Source organism: Pristis pectinata, chromosome 14 (assembly GCF_009764475.1).
Source record: "Pristis pectinata isolate sPriPec2 chromosome 14, sPriPec2.1.pri, whole genome shotgun sequence".
Taxonomy (NCBI): domain Eukaryota; kingdom Metazoa; phylum Chordata; class Chondrichthyes; order Rhinopristiformes; family Pristidae; genus Pristis; species Pristis pectinata.
Window position 1 is genome coordinate 49,142,786 of NC_067418.1, and position 24,993 is coordinate 49,167,778.

The window sequence follows — 24,993 nt, forward strand, 5'->3', positions numbered from 1 at the left end:
CCTCCTCACATGTCGACAGAGTCTCTCACCTCATCAGCACCGCGGGGAGGGGGGGAGGGAGGGGTCCCCTCCATCCCAGCTGAGCCGGACGAGGGGAGTCCTCGTCCCAGTAGGACTGAGCACGGGATTCCCTCCCCCCACAAAAATAAATCTCCGGGCACGGGGCTTCTAATCTCAGGCCACAGGAGAGAGGGATTAGGGTGGGGATCTCCCACCCCCCCCCCCCCCCTCAGACCTGGGGTCCCTCATCTCGCCAGCGCTGCAGAAGAATATCATGGTGCTGTCTCCCATCCATCCAATCCTACCGGTTTATGGGGTGAGGGGTGGTTGGGAATGGTCCCTCACCTTGCTTTACTTCACCTCCCTTACCTGCCCTGTTGGGAGCAGTGGGGGTCTCTAAACCACAGAAGGGCCCATCACTTCACTAGCCCTGTGGGAGGGAGGGGTCTTCCCATCTCCACAGACCTGGAGGAGGGGAGGGTGTCTTTCATCAGGCCTGTGGCAGATGGGGGGGGGGGGGGGATGGTCTCCCTCTCACCGGCGGTGAGTGGAGCAGGGGTCTCCCATTTTACGGTCTTATCGGAGGGGAAAGGTGACTGCCTCCCTCGTAGCCCTATCAGGAGTGGTTGGCTCCTGCTGGCCTGCTTTGTCATGACCCCCTCTGCTTCATGGGTGGCTGATGTCCAACCTGTCATGGTCTGGAGAGTAGTACACTGTCCTACAACCACTCCCCATTCAGTTGCACCTCTTCCACCAATGGCATTGACCTGCTCTTGTAGATCACCGTCGTATCCAATGTATCTCAAGCTTCTGAATGCATCAAAGTATTTAATAGAACAATTTTAGAGTAGGGACAAAACATTTAATGATTTAATGATGTTTAAGGGTATTCCTGGATGTGGGGAGGACGTTCCAGGCATATGGCTGGCTGGCAGAGGAATTTTTTTATGGCTAAAATCAGATCAGAGTCACAGTGATGAGGTTTGGCTGGGTGGTCAAGGTGGGAATTTTCATTTAAGAAGATTTGCAGACAGGTTTACTTATCTTTAATTAAAAATGCAGGTGCTGGGACGTGGGGTGACTGCCTTTTAATCGTGTACTTAAATCCATGCCAGTTATCTCTTGCTATGATTTATATCGTGCTCTAGGCACGCCAAAAGAGAGGCACCATAGAGAATATAGCTGCAGCTGCTTGCATATATTTTCATTGTCATTGCATGTTTGAAAGGGGAGTGGATCTCTAAACTTCTGCAGGATAGAACAGGATTTTGTAGTAATGCAAAGCATGAGGTGGTAAAGTATGCTACAAACTCTGTCATAAGAGTTTTATAGGAACATTGAGAAATAGATAGCAAGTGATTCTGAGATGCACAATAAGTGCGTGTTTACCTTATAAAAAGTGGAGGCTAGATTCGCTGTTTGAATTTATTTCTTTACAGAAATAATTATTCATATAGATGAACTTATTTATGCTTGATGGATCACAATTTGCATTTGCACACTACCAAGGATAGTGTTCTTTGTGGCATATTAGAAACGAACATACAGATGTAAATGAAATATTATTTATTGGAGGGGCATGTGATTTCATAATTCTGAAATACTTGTAAAGTCCAGCTTTCTGTAGACAGGTCTGTTAATCCTGCAATAATTCAGCTGAGTTGAAGTATTCCAAGTCCTTTTCCAGAAACAGATTTGCAGAGGAACTTAAAATTACTAGAGAATGTATTGAGTATAAATTTTGGCTCCGGCTTTGCTTATGCATGGTTGTTCACGGCATTACGGCTTTTCATAACTCAAATCCGTATTTAAATTTCATGCAGTCTTCTGATTTGAAGACAATGAGCGCAGTGGCATGACTGAAAGTAAATCACAACTAATGCTAGCAAATGAAATTTTTTTAAAAATGTGCTGGAAATCTGAAACAAAAGTAGAAAACTCTAGAAGCACTCAGCAGATCTGGCAGCATCTATGGAAAGAGAAATGGTTAATACTTTAGGTCCAGAACCCTTCTTCAAGATTGGGAAAGAAAAATAAGTTAGTGTACGTTCCAGAGAAGATGTGGAGCATCCCTCGCCCTCAACTTAACTGATGCCTGCACTAACTTGTTTCCCTCCTTCCCAAGGGTCCCAGGCTCCAAACATTAATTATTTCTCTTTCTATAGATGCTGCCTAACCTGCTGAGTATTTCTAGCATTTTCTTTTTATACTGTTAATGCTAACAAGGTTTTTGCAGAATACGGAATGTATTTCTGGGTAGGGCTGACGAAACAGTTGAATTCAGTGATGGGAAGGTTGGATGATTTTCCAAGTAATGAATGTTGTTTGTATTGCAGTTTGCCTTCTGTGTTTTTTTTTAATCTGTATTGACTGTTAGATGGCTGAACTAACATCCCTTTGTTTTAATTGTTAATGGCTATATGATTTGTGCAATAAAGTATTAAAACAGAACTATGCAAATCAGGTTTGTTAAAATTTGAGAGAGAGTCAGGCAAATCTGGTCTGGAACATTGCATTCCTTTCTTTGTCTGTCACGGCCTTTGTGCATCTTCCTTTCCTCCCTCACTCTTATTCAGTTTTCATTTTATTTTGGATTCAGCATTCCTAGCTTTTTGTGGGATGTGGGCGTCTGACAACTGCTTAACATTAATTTATCATAAAGTAGCTGTAAGCAGCTGCATTCGATTATTGCAGATTGTCTAGAGAGTTCCAGTATTTAGACCTGCCAATGAAGGAGCGGTGATATATTTCCAAGGCTGGATTAGTGTGAGAATTGAAGGGGAACTTGCATTCCCATGCTGCTTCTGTTCTTGTCCTCCTAGGGGGTGAAAGTTGCAGGATTGGCAGCTGTTGTCCAAGAAGTCCTGATGAGTTGCTGCCCAAGATTGGAGAGTGCACAGTGAAGCCATGATGCAAATGTGGTGGAGGGCTGAATGTTTAGGATGAAGTATTGAGTTTTATGGAAGGTGTGTAATTACTTCATGTGTATCTGTGCTCATCCACACACAACTAACTTGTGTAGATGGTGGCAGGGCTTTAAGGCAAGCCTTTGACTCAGTCTTGTTACTACAGTATCCATGTGGCTGATACATTTAAGTTTCCGATCAGTAATGACCCTGGCACATTAATGATGAAGGACTCAACATATTGATAGAAATATGCAAATTAGGTTTGTTAAAATTTGAGAGAGAGTCAGGCAAGATCTCTTTTGGAACATTGCATTCCTTTCTTTGTCGATAACATATTGATCGAGAGTATGCACATATTTGGGAGGTGAGTTCCAGGTCACCAGATTGATTGCTGATTGTACAACATTATACAGAACTTGAAATACTTGTAAAGTCCAGCTTTCTGTAGACAGGTCTATTAATCCTGCAATAATTCAGCTGAGTTGAAGTATTCCAAGTCCTTTTGCATAAACAGATTTGCAGAGGAACTTAAAATAACTAGAGAACGTATTGAGTATAAATTTTGGCTCTGGCTTTGCTTATGCATGGTTGTTCACGGCATTACGGCTTTTCATAACTCAAATCCGTATTTAAATTTCATGCAGTCTTCTGATTTGAAGACAATGAGCACAGTGGCATGACACAAAGGGCTGATTAACCTACTGCTGTTCCTACTTTTGATGTAAGTAATTATACTCAGCCATCCCTGATGGGAAGGCCACTATCTTCATTTGCTTGATGCCAAAAGTTTATTCGGCGCTCTGCTACAGAAAAAGATTACCAGGTGGACAGAAGAAATGATTCAAGGATGTTGTCAAATCCAGCTTGGTAAAATACAGCATCCCTTCTTCCCCATGACTGCTCAAAATGGAGAAGGAGCAGATGGGATGGGATTGAGAACTTGAGAGTCCATTAGTTGAGAACTCACAGAAGCCCACCATGTAGGGCAGACGAGTGAATCACTTCCCAATTGCTCACCATCCATCATATAAGCAACCCTTGTCCCACACAGCAGACTTCGCTTGTATCACGTTGGCCTTGGAAGCCACAGAAATGAAATGGAGGCAAGTCATCCTTGATCCTCAGGGACTGCATGAAGGAGAGAGAGATTAATCTGCAAAGCGGATGTTAGTTGGTAGGTGTCAGGTTATGCCTTAATAATGATTAGGTCTTGCTGAATGTTTTAGATAGCTGCCGCTATCTTCCATTGTACTATAGAACAGAGGACCTACAGCATAGAAACAGGCCCTTCATTCCCCATTCATGCTGACTGCCAAACACCCATTTGTGTTAATCCTACACAGCCTCTTTTGTTCTCCCCATTTTTCCATTAAACCCCCCTCCTTCTACTACCCCCCCCCAAGATACTATCACTCACCTACAACTAGGGGCATTTCACAGTGGCCAACTAAACTACCAGTATGCATGTCTTTGAATTGTGAGAGGAAACTGGAGCACCCGGAGGAAACCCATGCAGTCACAGGGAGAATGTGCAAACTCCACACAGACTGCACTGGGAGTCAGGATTGAACTTGGGCTACTGGACTTGAGGCAACAGTTCTACTAGCTGTGTCAATGTGCTGCCAATTGGAGAGTGTTTTTAATCTTTATTCCTATTGACGAGATTTTATGAGGCTCCTTGATATCACTTTGGTCAGGTGCTGCACACTCACTTTCATCTCTAGAAATCAGTATTTTTGTTCGTGTTTGATCTAGCTTTCATAAGATCTGGAGCTGAATGGTACTGGTGAAATTGATCTAGATGAGCGAGTTATTGGTAAGTGTCATTTGTTAATACTTGGGACACCGTCCATCACTGGTGATTGAAAATGAACTGATGAATTGAAATTTTCTTGCTGTTTGTGTTGGTTTTACTGGGCAGTTTTAAACATTATCAAGTAGGTGCCAATATTGTAGGTGTATCAGAACAATTTGATGTTATGGGACACATCTTGAACACTAGAGCTGGGATGTTGAGGCCCATAGCCTTTGCTGGATTTAGTGTCCTTTACTGTTAGTTGATAGCACAGGGGGTAAGTGTAAATGGCAGAAGACATGAGAGATGGATCATGTGCTTGGCACTGTTAAATGAAGATAGTTGAAGGTGGCACAATGCGGGGTAATGGTGGCCTCCTGTTATTGTGTTCTGCAGCTCTCTATTGTTGCACAAACTTCAGCATTTTCCTTTGTATTCATAGCCTAGACTGGCTTATCATTGAAGGATGGGATGTTCTTAGAGCCATGGAGACACAGAGACCGCAGACGCCGGAATCTGGAACAACAAACAATCTGCTGGTGGAACTCAGCAAGTCGAACAGCATCTGTTGGAGGGCAGGGATTGTCAATGTTTTGGGTCGAGACTCTGGGTCAGTCCTGATGCAGGGTCTTGACCTGAAACATGGACAATTTCTTTTCCCCCACAGATGCTGCTCAAACCATTGAGTTCCTCGAGCAGATTGTTGTTCTTAGAACCATCTCTTAGCTGGTGAATTGTTAATTATTCAGAACTGGATGTAGCAGACCTCAGTTTCAATCCAATCTGCTGGTAGCTTAGCTCTGTCTGTTGCTCAATGTTTTAATTGTTTAGTATGCATATTGTCATACAAACATATGAGTTAGGAGCAGCATGCCTTTGCAGTTTCCCACTCTGGTGCCGAGGTTGATGCCAGGCAGCCTGCTGTTTTTATTATGTTCCAATGTAGCAGTGTGAAAGGGCATAACAAATCACTCAGTTTTATCTGAGATAATTAAAAGTCAACTGCATTGCTATGTCAACCGATTTGCACACGGGGCAGATTGGATTAAATTTTGAGATTTGCTTCCCTACAGGACATTAGAGAACCAGATGTTTTTCTGTTTTTTTTATTCCAGATTATTTAATTAACTGAAATTAAAATTGCTGGCTGCTGTGGTGAATTCAAATTGATGTCTCCAGATCATGAATTTAAATCCTCTGGATTGCTAGATCATTACTTTACCACTCCCAATCCCATAGTAATTTGTCTAAATGAGTTGTGACTTGGTTTCAAAACTCTTTCGTTTATGCTCCCTTCTCTCTGCAATCATGAAATTATTAAAACAGAAAAAAAGGTGGCAAAAGTGAGGAGGGAAAGTTTATCTCCAGGTTGTTGAAGTTCAAGTAATCCCAAGTGCACTCTTGGTTTAGTTTTAACTTTGAAGGTGAGCAACACAAAAACAAATGATGCCAAGCAATTGTATCTGATTGAAAAGCTGGGCAGTTAGCAGTAGATGTCCACTCACTAAATAATAAAGGAATGCAGTGATTAGTTGAAATCAAACGTGGAATAGTGCCCAAGCTGTGTATGGACCATAGGTTGCCCTCTTATGGAAGAACACACATGCAGCTTCAAAATGGAGATTTCAAAGCTTTCTACATAGTTGGACTAACATTAAGTATTGTCTATGACGGGTGCCATTAGCTTTGAGCAGAGAGGGCCATTGAAACTTTTGGTAACCTCTTTTGGCCTAACAGGCTGCAATCCTCTTCTGGAAGTAGCTTGGGTTTAGTAATGTTCAAGGTATAAAGAAACCTAATAGTGTGGTGTTCCTCCTGTTCAGCTCCTTTTTAGATTATATTTCTCCAGTTTATTTTGCAGTGAATGGACCTATTCTGGTCTAGCCTAGCCAGGGATCAGGATGGTGATGCAGAAGCAACTCTCGACTGTCGTTGTCGTCTTTTGTATTTGTGGCTTGTTTCCATCGCTGTCCAGTGCGGATATCCACAGAGCCAATGCGAAGAAGCTGACCCGAAAGGCAGCAGCTGCACAGGCTGCCAATGAGCATCAATGGTGGTGCCCGGAAAATGTGTTTGAGCTCCGATCGTGGTCAGAACTGTTTGCTGGAGAGCGTGTTGATGCCTGGATCTGTTCTTTGATTGGCTCGGTGATGGTTGGGCTCAGTGGTGTCTTTCCTCTTCTCGTCATCCCAATTGAGGCAGGGGCGGCACTGAAATCTAAAGGTAAAAGTCATAAAAGCTATGAAAGGGGGTAAATGTACAGTTGAATTTTTGACATTTTGTTATTTCTGGTCCACCATGTGTAATTATACCTCATGTGACTAAAAATTGCATTCTCAATTCTGCTTAAAGAATTTCAGAATGGTCACAGCAAGAAGATTGGCAGGACTTTGATGTTTGCCCTTGACAGTTAGTATGTTGACTGCTCGATTTGAGCTTTTCCTTCTCTGCCCGTGTAGATGGTTCCCAACGGTTGAAACGATTGTTGAGTTTTGCCATCGGTGGGCTGCTTGGGGACGTCTTCTTGCATCTCTTGCCTGAAGCCTGGGCCTACACCTGCAATGGAAGTCCAGGTAAGAAATGGACTCCCAAGAGACTATACAACAGATGACATAGATTTATGGAGTTATACAGCATGGAAACAGGCCCTTCGGTCCAACTCACTTATGCTGACCAAGGTGTTTATCTAAGCCAATCCCATTTGCCTGCATTTGTCCCACATTCCTCTAAACCTTTCCTATCCATGTACCTCTCCAAATGCTTTTTAAACGTAATTTTACATGCCTTTACTATCCCCTCTGGCAGCTCATTCCATATCCATCACTCTCTGTCTGGAAGTACTTGCCCCGCAGATCCTCTTTAAATCCTTCCCCTCTCACCTGAAACCTATGCCATCGTGTTTTAGACTTTCCTACCCACTACTTCCACTGAATGTATTTCCACTGAATGTAAGCAGCAATCATTTTTGAAATCACAAGATGCAGCCGAGGGCTGAACTTGAAAGGCTGTGACGCCCCTTATGATTTTATAAAGCTTGATCAGGACACCCCTGAGCCTCCTTTGCTCCAGGGAAAACTGTCTCAGCCTATCCAATTGTTCCTTGTAACTCAAGCACTCCAGTCCAGACAATATACTTGTGAATCTTTTCTGCACCCTCTCTAGCTCTTTTCTTTTTATAACTTTCTTAGATTCTGTAGGGGACAGGAAGAATGTGAGCAGACTAAAACGGGGTAGATGGATGGTATTGAGACTGATGCAGAGATGCTTGGGAGATGATGTTAATGCTAATGTTAAGCAGCAGGAACTCTTGGTATGGTTGTTTTTTTTAAATAAGTTAGACAGCTGAATAACAGTCCAGTTGCCTGGGGATTGCTAGCAAAGAGAAGCTAGATGTTAGCAGTGTATAAAATTCTGTTTCCCTATATCACTGAAGGGAAGTATGTCAGTAATAAAAATAAATTATCCTGAGGTGTCTCCGTCATCTTGGAAAGAAACTTTTGGAAGAAATGTAAATTCGCTATGAAACGTGTACATTCAGTACTTGTATTCTGCTGATTTGCAATCTGTGTATCTGCATGCTCACAAGTTCAACCCCAGGCTGCATCTTGTCATTTCAATAATGATTGCTGCTTCTTATAAATATCAATACATTCAGTGGAAGTAGTTGGCTAGCTAACCAATAAACACATTGATGTGTTTATTAATGTGTGTTAATGCTTTTAAAACATAGGGCATATTTGTGTTTGCTTGGGGAGTATATTGGGTACGAAGGAGAAGGTATCTGTGCTTATTGTTATCTGTTGGAAGTCTTCGCCATTATTCCTGCCGGATAATGAGGACTTGGTGCAGCTAACAGATTAGAGCCATGGGGTGATGGAATTTCAGAATTAACAGCACTGAGGGCGGAAGTGAGTAATGAGAAGCAAACAGACTCGTCTCGTGTAAGTTGTGACTTTGGCCAATGCTGCCTTAGTCATGTGAGCATAGTGCAGGAGCCTTGAATGGAAAGAGTTATAGCTAGGCCATAATGTGCTCCAGGCCTTTTTGGAAGTGACCTAGGGAAAACAATACGTGGGTTTCTTGAGGGAAATTTTTAAAAGGGATTCATTTTTTGTGAGGTGAGTGGTAACAGCAATTTTAAGGGCAATTGGCCCAAATCCAAAAGAGAGACAGTTTTGTAATTCCAGTGAATATGGTACTATGGAGAGGGAGTGGGATAGTCAGAAGCTATGACCTGGAGTGGGGCAGGTTAAGTTATTGACAAAACAGATAGTAAATTTAGAAACCTTATCGCCTACCTTATCCTAGCTGCCAAAGAAGTACTTCAGGTTAACCCCATTTCCCAACTCTTAGGTCAGAGTCTTGGAGGTTATGACTGAGAGCATATCTGGAAACATTGTAGATATGATCAGGATTTCTGCATCCTCCACCCTTTCAGGCAATGAGTTACAAACTCCACCACTCATTGAGGAAAATATACTTTTTGCAACTCAATAATTCATCTGCCAATTAACTTCAATCTGCACCTCCCTAGTTATTGAACTATTTGCTTAAAGGAATTGAGTTCTTTCTGCTTACCCTCTGGAAATGTCTAATTTTATACACCTCAGTCATCCTTTGGTCTGATTTGTGCCAAAGCAAACAGCTCCAGCCTAGACAGTGTCTCCTTATGACTGCTCTGGCAACATCCTCAAATCTCCTCCGCACCTTCTTTAGTGCCATCATATCCTTTCTATACATGGTGACCAGAACTGTATACAGTACTCCAGCTGTGGTTGAACTGATTTTGTACAGTTATGGCATGATCTCATTTCTCTTGCATTCTGTGCAACGGCCAATAACGCCTTCATTCTGACCATTAACTTCAAGAGCTTTGTGGATCTTAAAAGCTGGTAATTGGAAAAGAAGCATTGGTATTTTGAGCAGATTGTTGAAAGCATGAAGAAACTGGAAGACACATGGATCACCAGCTTGATTTTAGACATGGATGGTTAAATTTATTCAATGTTCCAAGTGGAGGAAGCTCGGAGGAAATAGTAAAGCTAAGAGTTTCCCAGGAAGGCCTGGAAATGATATGAGTTCCAATAATCCAAGATAAACTTAATTGTCAATAAGAAGAATGTGTTTATAGATAATAGCTAACATGGGTTTGTTAAAGACAAATCATGTCCTAACCTTTTAAGTAATTTGACAAAATAACGGAGGAAGTTGAAAGTAGCACAGTTAATTAGTATTTGGACTTGCAAAAGGCATTTGCTAATATGCCACATAATTGATTTCTTTAAAAAAATTAAAACACATGAAATTAAACAGCCATAGTGAATGGTTGTTTTGGACTGAAGGAAAGTATACAGTGTGGTACGCAATACACAAAAAGTGCTGCAGGAACTCAGCAGGTCAGGCAGCATCCATGGAGGGAAATAAACAGTTGACATTTCGGGCCGAGACCCTTCATCAGGACTGGAAAGGAAGAGGGCAGAAGCCAGAATAAGAAGGTAGGGGGAGGAGCACACGCAGGCAGGGGGTAGGTGAGTCCAGGTGATGGGCGAGTCCAGGTGAGGGGGGGGAAGGGGAGAAGATGTAATAAGCTGAGAGGTGATAGGTAAAAGAGGCCAAGCACTGAAGGAGGAGGAATCCGGTAGGAGAGGGCAGTGGACCATGGAATAAAGGATGGGGGAGGGGAGGAGAGGAGAGGAAAGAAGGAATCCAGCCCAGGTGGGTCTAGGAAGCAACATTTCAGAATGCAGTAGGCGTGAAACTTAGGAATGAAGTAAATATTGCAGAGGGCAGAAACAGACTTCAAGAGAATGTGTGTCAGGCCATTTCACTGATCTGCCTGTAGTGTGAAATTTAATGCAGGGGATATAACAATCAATGGTTTGGAAGAATAAATGAGGGAAAATTTAAGTGAGCATACCCAGGGTTCAGATACATAAATCTTTGAATGTGGCAGAATGTGTAGACAAGGCTGTTTATGTAAAAGCATGTGGGATCCAGACACATAATTGGCAAAGTATTTGGAGGAGAGGGAGGAGAATTGATTTATCTTCTCAGGGAGTTGTGATTTAGACAGGAGAAACATCAGTGCCTTGAGCAAATGGTTCCCAGAAATTGATATAAGCAGATTCAACAAAAACTTGAAAAGGAGCCCTTGCATTGCTAGCAGGAAAGTGGGACTAATTTGATAGTATCTTTAAAGAGCCAGCACAAGCATGATCAGCCAAGTATCATGTGCTTTGAGATTCAAGGAAACCTGGGAATGAGGGTATGAGCATGGAAGGAAGTAAAAGTGACCAAGATGATGGTGGGTTGTGTTAATTTCAACTAGTTTGTTAATATCCTTTAAGGGAATGTGCTGTCCTTGCCCAGCTGCTCTGTATTTGGCTCCAGTTCCATAGTAACAAGTGTGGATACAGTTACAGTGTTTAAAAGGCGTTTGGCCAGATGCTTGGATAGGAAAGACGTAAAGGGATACGGGCATTATGCAGCCAAAGGCATACAGGCTAGGAGCTGTGGGTGTGCTATGTTGGTGCCGGAAGAGTGGCGACACTTGCGGGCTGCCCCCAGCACATTCTCAATAATGCAAAAAGACGAATTTCACTGTGTGTTTCGATGTACATGTGACTAATAAATAAATACGTTATCTATATAGGATTAGTGTAGATAGCTATCACAGTTGGCACAGTGGAAGTGGGCCAATGGGACCTGTCTCTGTGCTGTTCAATTCCATGATTTAATGTGATTAACTCTTAACTTGTGAAGTTACTGCCTTCCGATCAAGCAAATTACCCAATTGCATCAACCTGCAAGAAAAAAGGCGGATTTTCAACTTTTCTGGTATTTTGTCTTTGTATAACCTGAAACGCTTGAAATAATTGAGCCAGCTCTGCCAATGAAGTGTACTGGTTGTTCAGCGTGTATTTGAACCCAAGGAGGTAGAATATGTGCACAATAATTTATACAAAAATTAATTAAATCAGCAGGAATTTTCTTGCCTGAGACTTCTTTTGGTTCTGCTTTGCTCTTCTCACCACTTTCTGTTTTATGTGCAGATGGAGGCCATAGTCGAGAGCAGCAAAGGAAGTTGGGTATTTGGGTAATTATTGGACTGCTTGCTTTCTTTGTTTTGGAGAAAATGTTCCCAGATAAAAATGAAGAGGAAACAGAACATCACAAAGTAAGTAAAGTATAAAATAGTCAAGCACCGTAAAGCACTAAAAAGAATTTTGGCCCTTCAAGCCAGTTCCTTCCACAGCCGTGACCTACAGCATCCCGAACTATTTCCCACCAGTTAACCTTTAACCTATGTCCATTATGGACTGCACTTCATCTACCTAAGCTCCTTGTAAAGCACAAGTGGGCTTTTCCATTTGGCATGGTAATGCAGGGCACCATTTCTGTGGTTTAGTGAAGCAGAAAATACAGGTGGAAGTTCGGGAATAGACATCCCTGAGGATATTGCTGAGTGAAGAGTCTTGAGCAAATGAAGCAAAAAGGTAGAGAGCGATCCTGAAGTGTGTAATTTGCAACTCTGTTTAAGTCACTTCCATGTTTTGGGGATTGTAGAAAAGGTGTGCTAAAATTGAAAAATCCTTAGCAATTTAGATTTATTAAACAGTTTTCTGTCTGGGTGACTAGGAGCTGCTCAGTTTGCAAACTATAGGTGGTATGGAAAAATAGGTAGCCCTTGTTGCAAGGTCTGGAAGGCTATAAAAGTAAAGCTTGAGAATATGTTCCACCTGGAAATCAAGATCTTCAGATCTGGAATAAAAATAAACTGCTTGAAATTCTCAGCGGGTTAGGCAGCATCAGTGGAAAAAGAAACAAACATTTTTGGTTGAAGTCCCCTTTTCATATTTGAGAACGAAAGAAAATATTAGCTTTGGAAGGTTCTGTTGCTGGATGTTGATGGAGTAGACAAAAACCGCAAACCTTCATTATTGAGCGGGTGGAGTTTTAGCCGTCATGTAGGAGTAACATGACTGCTCTATCCAGTGCAACAATGTGGTTCAAAAAAGACCCAACTAATGTTGTAACCTATCAATAGGAAGACCCTAGTGACGTAAGCACCAGCACCATCAGATGTCAGCCACATTGGCAGGATTGGAGCAGCACATTACATTACAGCCAATTCCTTACCCTGACAAGCAGATGTTGAAAAGCGGGGCAGCACAGTCGCACAGCAAATAGTGCTACTGACTCAATCCTGACCTCAGGTGCTGTCTGTGCAGAGCTAGCATGTTCTCCCTGTAACCACGTAAGCTTCCTCCAAGTGTTCCGATTTTCTCCCACATCCCAAAGACATGCAGGTCGGTAGGTTAATTGACCATGATTAATTGTCCCTAGTGTTTGAGTGGGTGGTAAATTTGGGGAGGGAATGTGGGGAGAATAAAATGGATTAGTGTAGGATTAGTGTAAGTGGGTGCTTGGTTGGTGTGGACTCTGTGGGCTGATGGACCTGTTTCCATGTATGACTCTGACTAGCATATGAGTAACATGTGTTCATTGCCCCTCTGCATCTGGGGAATGAGTGCAGAGCTACAAAAAGATTCACAGCCAAGAGAAACAGACAGATCAATGAAAGTAATCCTCAAAAAAAAAACAGCACAGTATGGTAAAGAGAGAAAGAAATGAACCCTGAGGTAAGCACAGTGAAAGTAAGGGAAAGTTTGAAGAGCAGCTCACATGAAAAGGAGCTTGAAGAGCAGTCCCAAGCATGATCCAAGGAGTGATGGAGACAAATGCATGGAGGAAGAACACAGAGCAAGAAAATATAACCAACTCTGGCAGGGAGGGACATGAATGCAGTCCAGGGGGAAGTTATCCAGAAAAGGTGGAGAAGGTCTGCGCAGAATGAGTGTGAAATAGCCACAGTGATACTGAGCAATTTGTCATGTTTGTCCCAGTCAGCCTGTGGCTGTTAACCAATAATCCAGGCATCTAATGAAGTTGGTAGTTGTTGCCCAGAGAGGTAAATGCAGAATCCAGGACAAGTTTATAGCTTTGTTTGGCTACATGCATCACTTCCAGAAGTTTGTAGTTTGTTTTCTTGTTGGCACCAAACACAGTTTTTCTGGGTCTTAGTGTTAAGTTTACATTGTGTAAGGTATTCTGGCAGGTAGGAGGGGTTCCCTTGGCCTTTGCCATAGCTGTTAATTTCGCTGGCTGATGTTTGTGAGGGGGATACCAACATAGTGAATGTAACCATGTGCAGCTTCTCATAGCTTCATACTTAATTATATCAGCTCTACAAACTAATTCTGATCACATTACATAGATGCACAAGCTCTGCCTTTGCTTTACGTTACTTTTCTATGAATTTTGGCTGTATTATCTTTCGTGACCTTTCAGCGCTGAAGACAATAACTCATGAATTACAGCTACTAAGCTGTGACACTCCATTGAACCATTTCCCCTACCCTCCAAGTACCATTCAATTGCATGTGTCATTAGTATTATCCTTGCTTAAAATCCACACACATTTTTCCAAGCAAAAAAATGGGAGCACTGCTGTCAGTCACAGCAGTGCCTATAGGTTGTTGGTTTATGTTTTGGTGTTGGAAAATGCAGTCCTGTTACCCAGCACGCAACTGAGCGACCATTTTGGTGTCTGCGGGGCCTGGGTGGAGGAGAGGGGTTTGTGGAGTTATGCTGTAACTTGGTGTGTAAACTGTTGTCATGTGTATTGCTGGGTGGTCTTGTGTGCCTACATATTTATCATTTGTTACAGAGATGTGCCCAACTGTACTAATTGCCCATTCACTGATGATAAGTATTCAAGGTGCATTTTCAAGGAACATGTATTCTGATCCAAATTATTCTATGTGAAAATTAGACAGATATGACATCCAGAACTCTTCTACATTAGTCCAACAACATTGTGCACTGTTGTAGTTTTGACTTTTCTATTTCAATAATCCAACTTGGTAATCATTCTTTTAATTAAGTTCTGCCATCAGATTAATTAAGTTTTGGAAAGTATTGAATCTTGAAGGAGCACTGCTCTATTCATCGGTCCTGGCAGAAATCCAATTACATAATTAACATCTTTCAGAGCTGATGATGGGCAGCTGTTTTTCCAAGTAGTGATATTATTTCAATTTAGCATACTTTTAAATGTGGTAGACTGCATCTGTAGTGTCTCGTGATTTTATTTTTGCTATGTTAAGAGGTTTATTTGTACTCATTCCAATTCATGTACTCCAGCTTGATAGCCAGTTCTGTCAGTATTCCGAACCCATATGGTTTTTCATGTTTTTCATGTCAGTATTCAGTTCTTGTTCAAGCTGGTCACCATTCTTAGCTTGTGATAGAAGGCTGGCCAGTAACAGATAAACCTGGCTATCTTCTTCTACTTTCTGACTGAACTGTCAGCACAATTTCATTCAGTTGGGCCTGCATTTAAAAGAACAAATTGATAATTCTGTGAATCCCAAAGATGGACTTGCTCAGTTGTTAAACCTGGTATGCTCTGTCAAGCTACCATGAGTAAGAAACATGTGGAAAATAGGAGTACGCCTTTTAAGCCTATTCTGTCATTCATTGTGATCATGGCTGATCCTATATCTCAAAACCAAATTCTCCCTCTTTCCCCATACTCCTTGATGCTCTTTGCATCTAGAAATTGTTCTAACCCTGGCTCCATCAGCCCACTTTCTCCCCTCCTTATCTGTTTCTGCCTATCACCCATCAGCTGCTCTCTCCCAACTCCATCCCCTTCCCTCTCCCCCTCACCCCGCCACCCAAACCTAGCTCCATCTGTCCATCATCCCCCTCATCACTTGGTTCCATCTATCCCCTGTCTCATCCCTCCCATTTACCTCTTTATACTGGCTATCTTCCCTCTACACTCCTGGTGCAGGGTCTTGACTTGAAACGTCGACTATCCCTTTGGCTCCACAGATGCTGCTTCATGCACGGAGTTCCTCCAAAAATTTGCTTTTTGTTCCAAATTACAGCATCTGCAGTCCATTGTGTCCCCTTGTGCACATATACCTCCAGGTTTCTCTGTTCTTGTATCCTTTTCAGAATTGTGCCCTCTAATTTATATTGCCTCTCAATCTTCCTACCAATATGTATTGCTTTCTTGGATACTGATGCCAGATATCACATTGATATCTGAATCAGATTTATTATCACTGACATATAGAACATAGAACAATACAGCACAGTACGGGCCCTTCGGCCCAAGATGTTGTGCCGACCTACATAAACCTTATCCAATTCAATCTATCCTCCTCTCTACTTCATCTCCCATAACTCTCTATTTTTCTTTCATCCATGTGCCTATCTAAGAGTCTCTTAAATAAATGACCCTATTGTATCGGCCCCTACCACCACCCCTGGCAGTGCATTCCAGGCACCCATCACTCTCTGTGTAAAAGAAAAACTACCTCTGTCATCACCCCTGAACTTCCCGCCACACACCTTAAACGGGTGACCTCTAGTGTTGGCCATACCACCCTGGGGAGAAGAAGCTAGCTGTCCACTCTGTCTATGCCTCTCATAATCTTATATACCTCTATCAAGTCGCCTCTCATCCTCCGTCACTCCAAAGAGAAAAGCCCTAACTCGTTCAGCCTCTCCTCATAAGAAATGTTCTCCAATCCAGGAAGCATCCTTGTAAATCTCTTCTGCATGCTCTCCAAAACCTTCACATCCTTCCTATAATGTGGCAACCTGAACTGAACACAATATTCCAAGTGTGGTCTAACCAGAATCTTATAGAGCTGCAACATGACCTCTCAGTGCTTGAACTCAATCCCCTGGCTAATGAAGGCCAGCACACCATACACCTTCTTAACCTCCCTATCAACTTTTGTGGCAACTTTGAGGGATCTATATACTAGAACCCCAGGATCTCTCTGTTCCTCCACACTGCTAAAGATCCTGCCATTAACCATGTATTCTGCTTTCAAGTTCAATCTTCCAAAATGTATCATTTCATACTTCTCCAAATTGAACTCCATCTGCCATTTCTATGCCCAGCTCTGCATCCTGTCTATATCCCGTTGCAATCTACGACACCCTTTTGTACTATCTACTGCACCACCAACCTTTGTGTCATCTGAAAACTTACCAACCCACCCTTCCACTTCTTCATCCAAGTCATTTATAAAAATCACAAAGAGCAGAGGTCCCAGAACAGATCCCTGCAGAACGCTACTAGTCACCGACCTCCAGGTCAAATACTCCCCTTCTACAACCACACTCTGCCTTCTGTGGGCAAGCCAATTCCGAATCCACAGCCAATTTTTCATGGTTTCCGTACGCCATGACTTTCTGGATGAACCTACCATGGGGGATCTTGTTAAATGCCTTGCTAAGATCCATATTTACTACATCCACTGCACTACCTTCATCAATTTGTCTTGTCACTTCCTTGAAAAATTCTATAAGGCTCGTGAGGCACGACCTGCCCCTCACAAAGCTATGTTGACCATACCTAATAAGACTGTGCTCCTCCAAATGCTCATAAATCCTTTCCCTAAGAATCTTCTCCAATAGTTTGCCCACCACTGATGTAAGACTCACTGGTCTATAATTTGCAGGATTATCCGTTTTACCTTTCTTGAACAAGGGAACAATGTTTGCCATCCTGCGGTACCACTCCTGTGGCCAGGGAGGACTCAGATCATCGTTAACGCTACAGCAATCTCTTCCCTCATTTCTCATAGTAACCTGGGGTATATCCTATCTGACCCCGGGGACTTATCTAACGTAATGCTTTTTAGTAGCTCCAACACTGCTTCTTTCTTAACCTGTAATGACATGAAATTTGTTGTCTTGCTGTACAGTGTAAAAACACAAAAGCTTATAAATTACAAAAATAAGTAAGTAGTGCAAAAAAAAAAGGAATAATGAGATTGGGTTCATGGATCATTCAAAAATCTTTTGGCAGAGGGGAAGAAGCTGTTCCTGAATCGTTGAGTATGGGTGTTCAGGCTCCTGTACCTCCTCCCTGAGGTAGTAACGAGAAGAGGGCATGTTGCAGATGGTGAGGGTCTTTAATGATGGATGCCACCTTCTTGAGGCACTGCTTCTTGAAGATGTCCTTGGTGGTGGGGAGGGTTGTGCCGTATTGCTTAAATCCTCAATGTCTAGGTAAGAATTCTCCACATCCTTGAATCTACTTATCCTACCAAACTAATACTTGAGCTGCCTAGAGAACAACACACTTCCCAGTAAAGCAACATAAAAACCAGCTCTTGCACCATCCCTCTCCCTCACCTCTTTTTATTGGCTATCTCCCCTCTACTCTTTCGGTCCAGATAAAGTATCTCGACCCAAAACACCATCGGTCTGCTTTGCTCCATAGATGCTGCCTGACCTGCTGAGTTCCTCCAGTAGATTGTTTTTTGCTCCAGACTCCAGCACCTGCAGTCTCTTGTGTCTCCAGCTTATTTTCTTATTTTGTGGGATTAATGCTCTATGAGGCAAATGTAAGCAGCTGTTAATGTCCAGTATTGAATGTATTAAATTGATCATTTTACGCTGTCCTCATTACTCATGAGGGAGTTGGGCACAGCCTTCCTGCAAATAACAAAAAAAATGCATTCCCAGGAAGGCCACTGGCAATTCCACTCAACTTGTATATGAGTAATTCTAGCTTGTATGTTTCAGCCTGTCATTACCAACTTCTAATTACAGGAGAGCTTGAGAGTTCCCTTTCAGAATTGAGGAATGGACCACAGAAACACAGTTTTCAATGAAGTGTTGAAATTTCAAGATGGAGAGTCAGTCTAACAGCAGAGGAACAGGCTATATGTCTCATCGTGTCCATGCCAATCACAAATTCCTAACTATACTAATCCCATTTACCACCACTTGGTCTGTAGCCTTATATTGGCTTTGGAATTCGAGTGCTGGTGTGGAAAATTAAATGTTGCGAGAGTCTCTGCCTCCACCATCCATTCAGGCAGTGCATTCCAGATTCCAACCCCTTTCTGGGTGGAAAAACTTCTTGCTCAGATCCCCTGTAAACCTTTTGCCCCTTGCCCTGCTCTCTAGTTTGGACATCTCTCCTGTAGGGAAAAACTTCCTATTATCTACCTTATCTATTCTCATAATTTTGTACTCCTCTGTCAGGTCCCCCCTCAGCCTTCTTCACTCCAAGGAAAACAAGACCAGCCTATCCTCTCCGTCCTCACACTGAAACTCTCCAGTCCCAGCAACATCCTAGTGAATGTCCTCTGCATTATACATGTATTTTATACATTATACATTTTGAAAGGGAGGATACTTCAAAACCAGTGATTCTGCTCTCTTCAATGCACAGATTCTTCCTCCTTGTGAGTGCATAGTTGATTTCGAACCTTTTTAATTTTTCACAGAAGTAAAACCCACTGTTCATAAACATGTACTTTGTAGAAGAGACAGGGAGGTGTTAAAGGCATGCTGGGTTTAGCCTTTAGCAATTAAGTATGCTGCTATAAATTACTGTCCTTTATTTGTAAACCAACAGATTATCTTTTCATTATCTTATTGTTTGGCTGTCATAAATCCTACGTCATAATCCAATATTTCATCAACTGGAAAACACTTGGGAATATCCTGAGGCCATAAGTGTCTTTTTAAAAGAAGTGTAATCACTTCCTGCAACAGATAAGCTTCCAACTCTTCATTAGGAATGTTTTTTATTCTTCTAGACACCTCAGACCCAGAAGGCATTACAGAATGGATGTTGTTATATGGATAAGGGGATCAAACGCCTTCAGAATGGAAAACTCATTTCCTCTGCCAATACACATTGCATTGATTCTTATTTTCAACTCAGCAATGGTTACTGCCTTGACTCTACACCACAGCTAAAGACGTTTACTCAGCCAGTTCAAGCTATAAAGGTAAAGGGGCCACATGTACATTGGATTGATTTGTTTTCTTGAGTACTGCATGATTGCATTTCCATTTCATTTTGGAAATTTAACATTACTTTTTGTTTTGCAGATTAGTGGATACTTGAATCTCGTTGCCAATGGTATTGATAACTTCACGCATGGCCTGGCAGTGGCTGGCAGCTTCCTTGTTAGCAGAAAGGTTAGTAGAAGAGAAGAAACTGATTTGCCAAGGGTATGCTGCAATGTAAGATCTTAGTTTCTACTTACTTGTTTGCTCCTAGGCACAATTCTGGAAGTGAATCAATGTAATTGTTGTACTGGGCATGTTATGGAATTTGAAGAGTGCTGAATTCATCATGGGTCCAAAGCACACAATGGCCTTTTAGTTGATTACTAAATTTGGCCTGGTCAAAAAAGCATGCAAACTAAACAAACTCACTAAATGTGCTCTTTCAGAATGCAATATCAAAATATTTTCAAATCCCTTTTGGGAGCAGCATTGGTTAGAGACACATATACGTGGAGTCAGATAACTACATGCTACATCAGTCAGACACTTATCGACCTGCCACACAGACTGAAGCCTGGCAATAAGTTATAGGATGAAATAGCATCAAATGATACCTAGAACTGTGAGACATCTCTTTGCCTCATTGCCAATGGTATTAGTCTGTATTCGAGCCATGGAAACAGGCCCTTCAGCCCACAAAGCCTGCAGCGGTCATCAACCACCCATTTACACCAATTAGATTTTTTTTACTCTCCCTGCATTCTCATCAACTCTTCCCATCCCCCCACCCCAACCCCCAGATTCTACCACTGACCTAGACACTAAGGGCAATTTACATTGACCAATTAACCTACCAACCCACACGTCTTTGGGATGTGGGAGGAAACTGGAGCACCCAAGGGAAACCCACTTGGTCGCAGGAAGAACATGCAAACTCCATGCAGACAGCACCCGATAGCAGGATCCTGAGGTCAGGATCCAACCCGGGTTATTGGATTAGTGAGGTAGTGGGTCTACCAGCTGTGCCATCTGTTGTTTGCCCGTTGATAATGCCAACTACTTTTGATGGCACAGTATTTTTTGTGTATTGCTGCTTACTGATACTCGTGCTAGTGGAACTTGTGGTACCCTTATTCCCAGTACGATGCGGTGGATTTTATAGCCAGTTTTACCCGAGTAGTTGTTAGTCTCAAGGTGCTTAGAACAACTAAGTTCCCACAAAATGTGCAGCTGTCATTGTCACTGAAGGTTTGCTTTGGGACAGAAGAAAAGTCTTTCATTTTGAAAGCGTTATCCCTGTACAGTTGTTAAGTGCACACTGCAGCCTGGCTCCATTTCAAAATCTGCATTCCATATACAGAATAAATTGTTGTTTGTGGGAAGGATCTAGGGAACAAATTAGCTTGGATTGCTCTTGCAAAAAGCTGACACTAGCTCGATGGCCAAGCTGACTCCCGTGCTGTAACGATTCCATGATTACCTGCCACTTCTCTATTTCAGTGTGGTAAAAGCAGAATTGCTTAAGGGCAGCTTTCTAGGAATCTGCTTAGACCAGTAAAACTGTTTAAGTTGTTTTCCAATCTTTCTGTACATTGGCAGACCAAACTTTCTCTACAGATAACTGTTGATAATGCCATCAGTGAAATGGTGGCACAGCAATTAGTGCTGCTGCCTCACAGCTCCAGGGACCTCATTCAGTCTCAGCTTCAAGTGCTCTTTGTGCAGAGTTTGCATGTTCTCTCCCACGATCACATGGTTTTCCTCCTACACCTGTAGGTTAATTGGCCACCGTAAGCTACCTGTTAGCGTTGATTAGGGGCGGAAAGAGTCGGAGGTGAATTGATGGACGTATGGGAGGGAATAATTTGCAGGAGTACAGTGAAATGAGGAGAGAGGGAATGGAACTAATGAGGTTGCTCTGCTGGGGGCCTGTATGGACCCGATGGGCTAAATGGTAGACACCTATTCCGTTATAAGAGTGGCCTGTGCCATTTTAATCTTCTAGGTGCTGCTTTATAGAGTCATAGAGTCCTGCAGCACGGGAACAGGCCCTTCGGCCCAACTGGTCCATGCCGACCAAGATGCCCCATCCCAAGCTAGTCCCATTTGCCAGCATTTGGCCCATAACCTTCTAAACCTTTCCTATCCATGTGCCTGTCCAGCTGTCTTTTAAAACTTGTTATTGTACCTGCCTCAACCACTTCCTCTGGCAGTTCATTCCACATACTGACCACCCTTTATGTGCTTGTTTTAAAGGTGAAACTAATTTCATCAAATTTTGTTATTAAAATCCAATTTCAAGCTGGTGATGTTTTTGAATGGTGGCAGGGATAAGTAATTAAATGGCTGTAACACAAATGGCTTGATTTCACTGCTTCCTTCAGTGAGATCTGCACTAAGCTAGTCACACATGATACCAGCTGTTGCTATGGTTATTAGTTGTATGATCTAATATTATTCATTGCTTTGGTTACAACCGTCTATTAAGCCAGTCCCACTCTTGATGTAAACTTGTTCTCTCCTGCAGGTTGGGCTCACTACTACCCTGGCTATTCTTCTTCATGAAGTCCCACATGAGGTGAGTGGAATTGTTCTTAATGTGAATAATTTATCTTTTCATTCTTTTATCTTAATGTTTCCTCAGTTTAGTGTGCTGTCACCCTCCCTCTCATCCCATTCCTACAAAAATATATTGGAGGGACATGACCAGGATGTCATTTGTCCCCATAGCTCCCTCTGTGACCCTAAATTTTCAGCTGGTTTAGGAGTTTTGGCTGTTCAACTCAGTGCCAGCTGAAAATGGGAGATGCTGGTTGTTGTACTAGTTTACCGGCAGTAACCTGATTCAGTCACCCATATGTCAGAAGTAAATTCAAACTAGTGCCTGTGTAATAACTGAATAGAACTTCTCCGATATAAACTTATTCCAGCCATCATTTCTTGCACCCTGTTGATTTGTCCAGAGGTAAAATCCCCAGGGGAAAGGTTTAGAGTTTAAAGGCCGTGTTGTGAGTTCCCTACTGCGAGAAATTCATCTTTGTGAACTCGGTGTACTCACGACAACAACGTCCTAACCCACAGGTCGGAGACTTTGCTATCCTGCTCAGGGCAGGATTCGATCGATGGAGCGCAGCTAAAATGCAGCTCACAACTGCATTTGGAGGGGTGTTGGGTGCCTGCTTTGCCCTCTGCGCGGAGTCTCCAGAAGGAGCAGGTAGAGTTTCATCCATTTCACATAATTGAGGAATTTGATCGTGGGAGGGAACAAAAGAGTCTTGAACAACAGTAATGATGGAATTCCAGCTGGGACCAGGATGTCTTATCCTTCATGTTGAAAGGCAGTCTAAGCACAATGTGGTCAAGCCACAGGAATGTTTGTAATTTCTGACTCTTTCTGTGGTGATCTATGACTGCCATGTCTTAGTGTTTCAGTCTGGGATAGTGGTAAATTATGATCGAATTATTAGTCATCACCTTAATTGGACCAGGCTTGTTTCTGTCTGAAGTGAGAGGGTTTGGGTTGAAAAGGGCAAGTGCATTGGTAACATATCAGTGGCAGAATTAGCTTCTTTTACTGTGGGGATGGGAGGGGTGTGGATGTGAATTTTACTTGAGGCCCTCTGTTACGACAGCAGTTTATAATTTACTCAACTTCAGACAGGTACAACAACTTTAATTTTAATCCACTCCTCTCCCTTGTGGGCCATGCTTGTATGATTCAGGTTAGTTTACTGTCATATACACCAGCATGCAATGAAATTCCTTACTCATGTGAAGGTCAGAGTAAACAGTATACATGGTAATAATAAATACAGCACAAAACAACAGAATGGTGCAAAGATAGTTGTGCAAACTGAAGTAGTGCAAAAAGTAATGCTGAAGTGACAATAACAAAGAGGTAGAATTAAGAGTCCAAGAATGTGGCAGCACCACCGGGAAGGGGATGTGAAGTAGGTGATTTGGCTCAGAAGTCTGACAGGAGTGGGGAAGAAGCTGCTCTTGAGTCTGGTCATCCGGGCTTTCAGGCTCCTTATCTTCTCCCAGAAGGTAAAAAGTGTGCTTTTGCAAGCTCCCTGTCTATCCTTGTTTCCTAAATCTACTTTCTCATCACCTCCCACAGTACCCTCGTGTATTTAGTATATGATGTACAACAAACGTACAAGGCTGTTTTTCCTGAATAGTGATGACTAAAGATTAAAATGTGATTCTTATAATGTCAGTTGGTTTTATGGAATGCTGATGTTGGGAAATGAGGACCTTTCATCCAGTTGTACAGGTTAGAAGGTTAATGGTGACCTGTTTTATTGCTGGATCCATATTTCAGTTTACGTGAATTACTGCAGCTATTCAAAGCCTGTGAGGTGAAGAACGTGATCTTAAAGTACTGTCTGTAAATGGTATAATTTTCACAGGAGCGGAAAGGCATGATTAATATGGAGTAATTTTTTTTCGAATTGCATTGTGGTTTATGGGATGCTTATGGTTATGACGATATTATGTCCCTTAACGTGGATGCTTATAATTCAGCTTTGACACCATGATATGACCCCTGATGGCAGAATGTTAACTTAATAACGGCAGCAAAACTGACTGAATACTGCAACACACAAACCAAAACAACTGAGGACCAGATAAAGAAAGGTAGTCGCACGCAGATATGACATAATTTGCAGCAACATTTCATCTCTTAAACTCACAAAAATTGCTAGGGACTTTTGCATTAGCAGATCATCATAGGCTGTTGAAATGTTTATTATGCTAAATGTCATTCGTTTATTTTAAAATTATATCTTTAGTTGTCACTAAAAATATAAGTGGCACTCTGATATTTAGATTCTCAATGTTTCCAGCTTTCAAAACACCCAGACTCAAATATTCCAACCCATCTTTGTCTTACCTACATGTCCCCTTTGTCTGTCTGAGTGGCCCTCTCTCCTCTTCGCATTAACTACTCCACCTCACTCCCCCCACCAACACCCCAAGTTCTGTCTGTGAGCTCTTCTCCACCACACTCTCTCTCACTCTAGTTACCTGTATCTGTCTGCTTTCCTCTACCCTCGAACAAAATCTGTGTGTCTTTTGCTCCCTCCCCCAATACCTTTTGGGCTCAACCCAACTTTGGAAAGACAATCTACACAGCTGCTTTCATCTTATGCTCCTGGATTGGCAATTTAGTGGACCACTTGTGCTGAAATGTTAGCATGTAATTACTGAGAGTTTATAAGTAAGGAAAATGTAGTCTCTGTCTGTAATTCTAATTTATCAGTTTCTTCAATTGTACAGGGGGCAGTGTAGCTTGGATTCTACCGTTCACATCAGGAGGATTTCTGTACATTGCTCTGGTTACTGTGGTACCTGATCTCCTTCAGGAGACAGATATGCGGTGAGTATCTGTTGTCAGAGTAGCCTTCGGAACAGTATCTTTATTATTCTGGAGTAGTT

The 24,993-nt window shown here is 42.3% G+C and overlaps 1 protein-coding gene across 1 annotated transcript in view; it reads left to right on the forward strand.

Annotated features, from left to right (window-relative positions):
• Nucleotides 1-24,993, forward strand: part of LOC127577639 (zinc transporter ZIP13-like) — a 31,517-nt gene that overhangs the window by 372 nt on the left and 6,152 nt on the right. Inside the window, exons 2-9 of the mRNA XM_052028985.1 lie at nucleotides 6,554-6,927; nucleotides 7,164-7,277; nucleotides 11,757-11,881; nucleotides 19,353-19,547; nucleotides 19,651-19,740; nucleotides 22,079-22,129; nucleotides 22,633-22,765; nucleotides 24,835-24,934. Of these exons, the coding sequence (XP_051884945.1) occupies nucleotides 6,606-6,927; nucleotides 7,164-7,277; nucleotides 11,757-11,881; nucleotides 19,353-19,547; nucleotides 19,651-19,740; nucleotides 22,079-22,129; nucleotides 22,633-22,765; nucleotides 24,835-24,934 (1,130 nt within the window). The 5' untranslated portion in view covers nucleotides 6,554-6,605. The remainder of the gene's footprint in view (nucleotides 1-6,553; nucleotides 6,928-7,163; nucleotides 7,278-11,756; nucleotides 11,882-19,352; nucleotides 19,548-19,650; nucleotides 19,741-22,078; nucleotides 22,130-22,632; nucleotides 22,766-24,834; nucleotides 24,935-24,993) is intronic.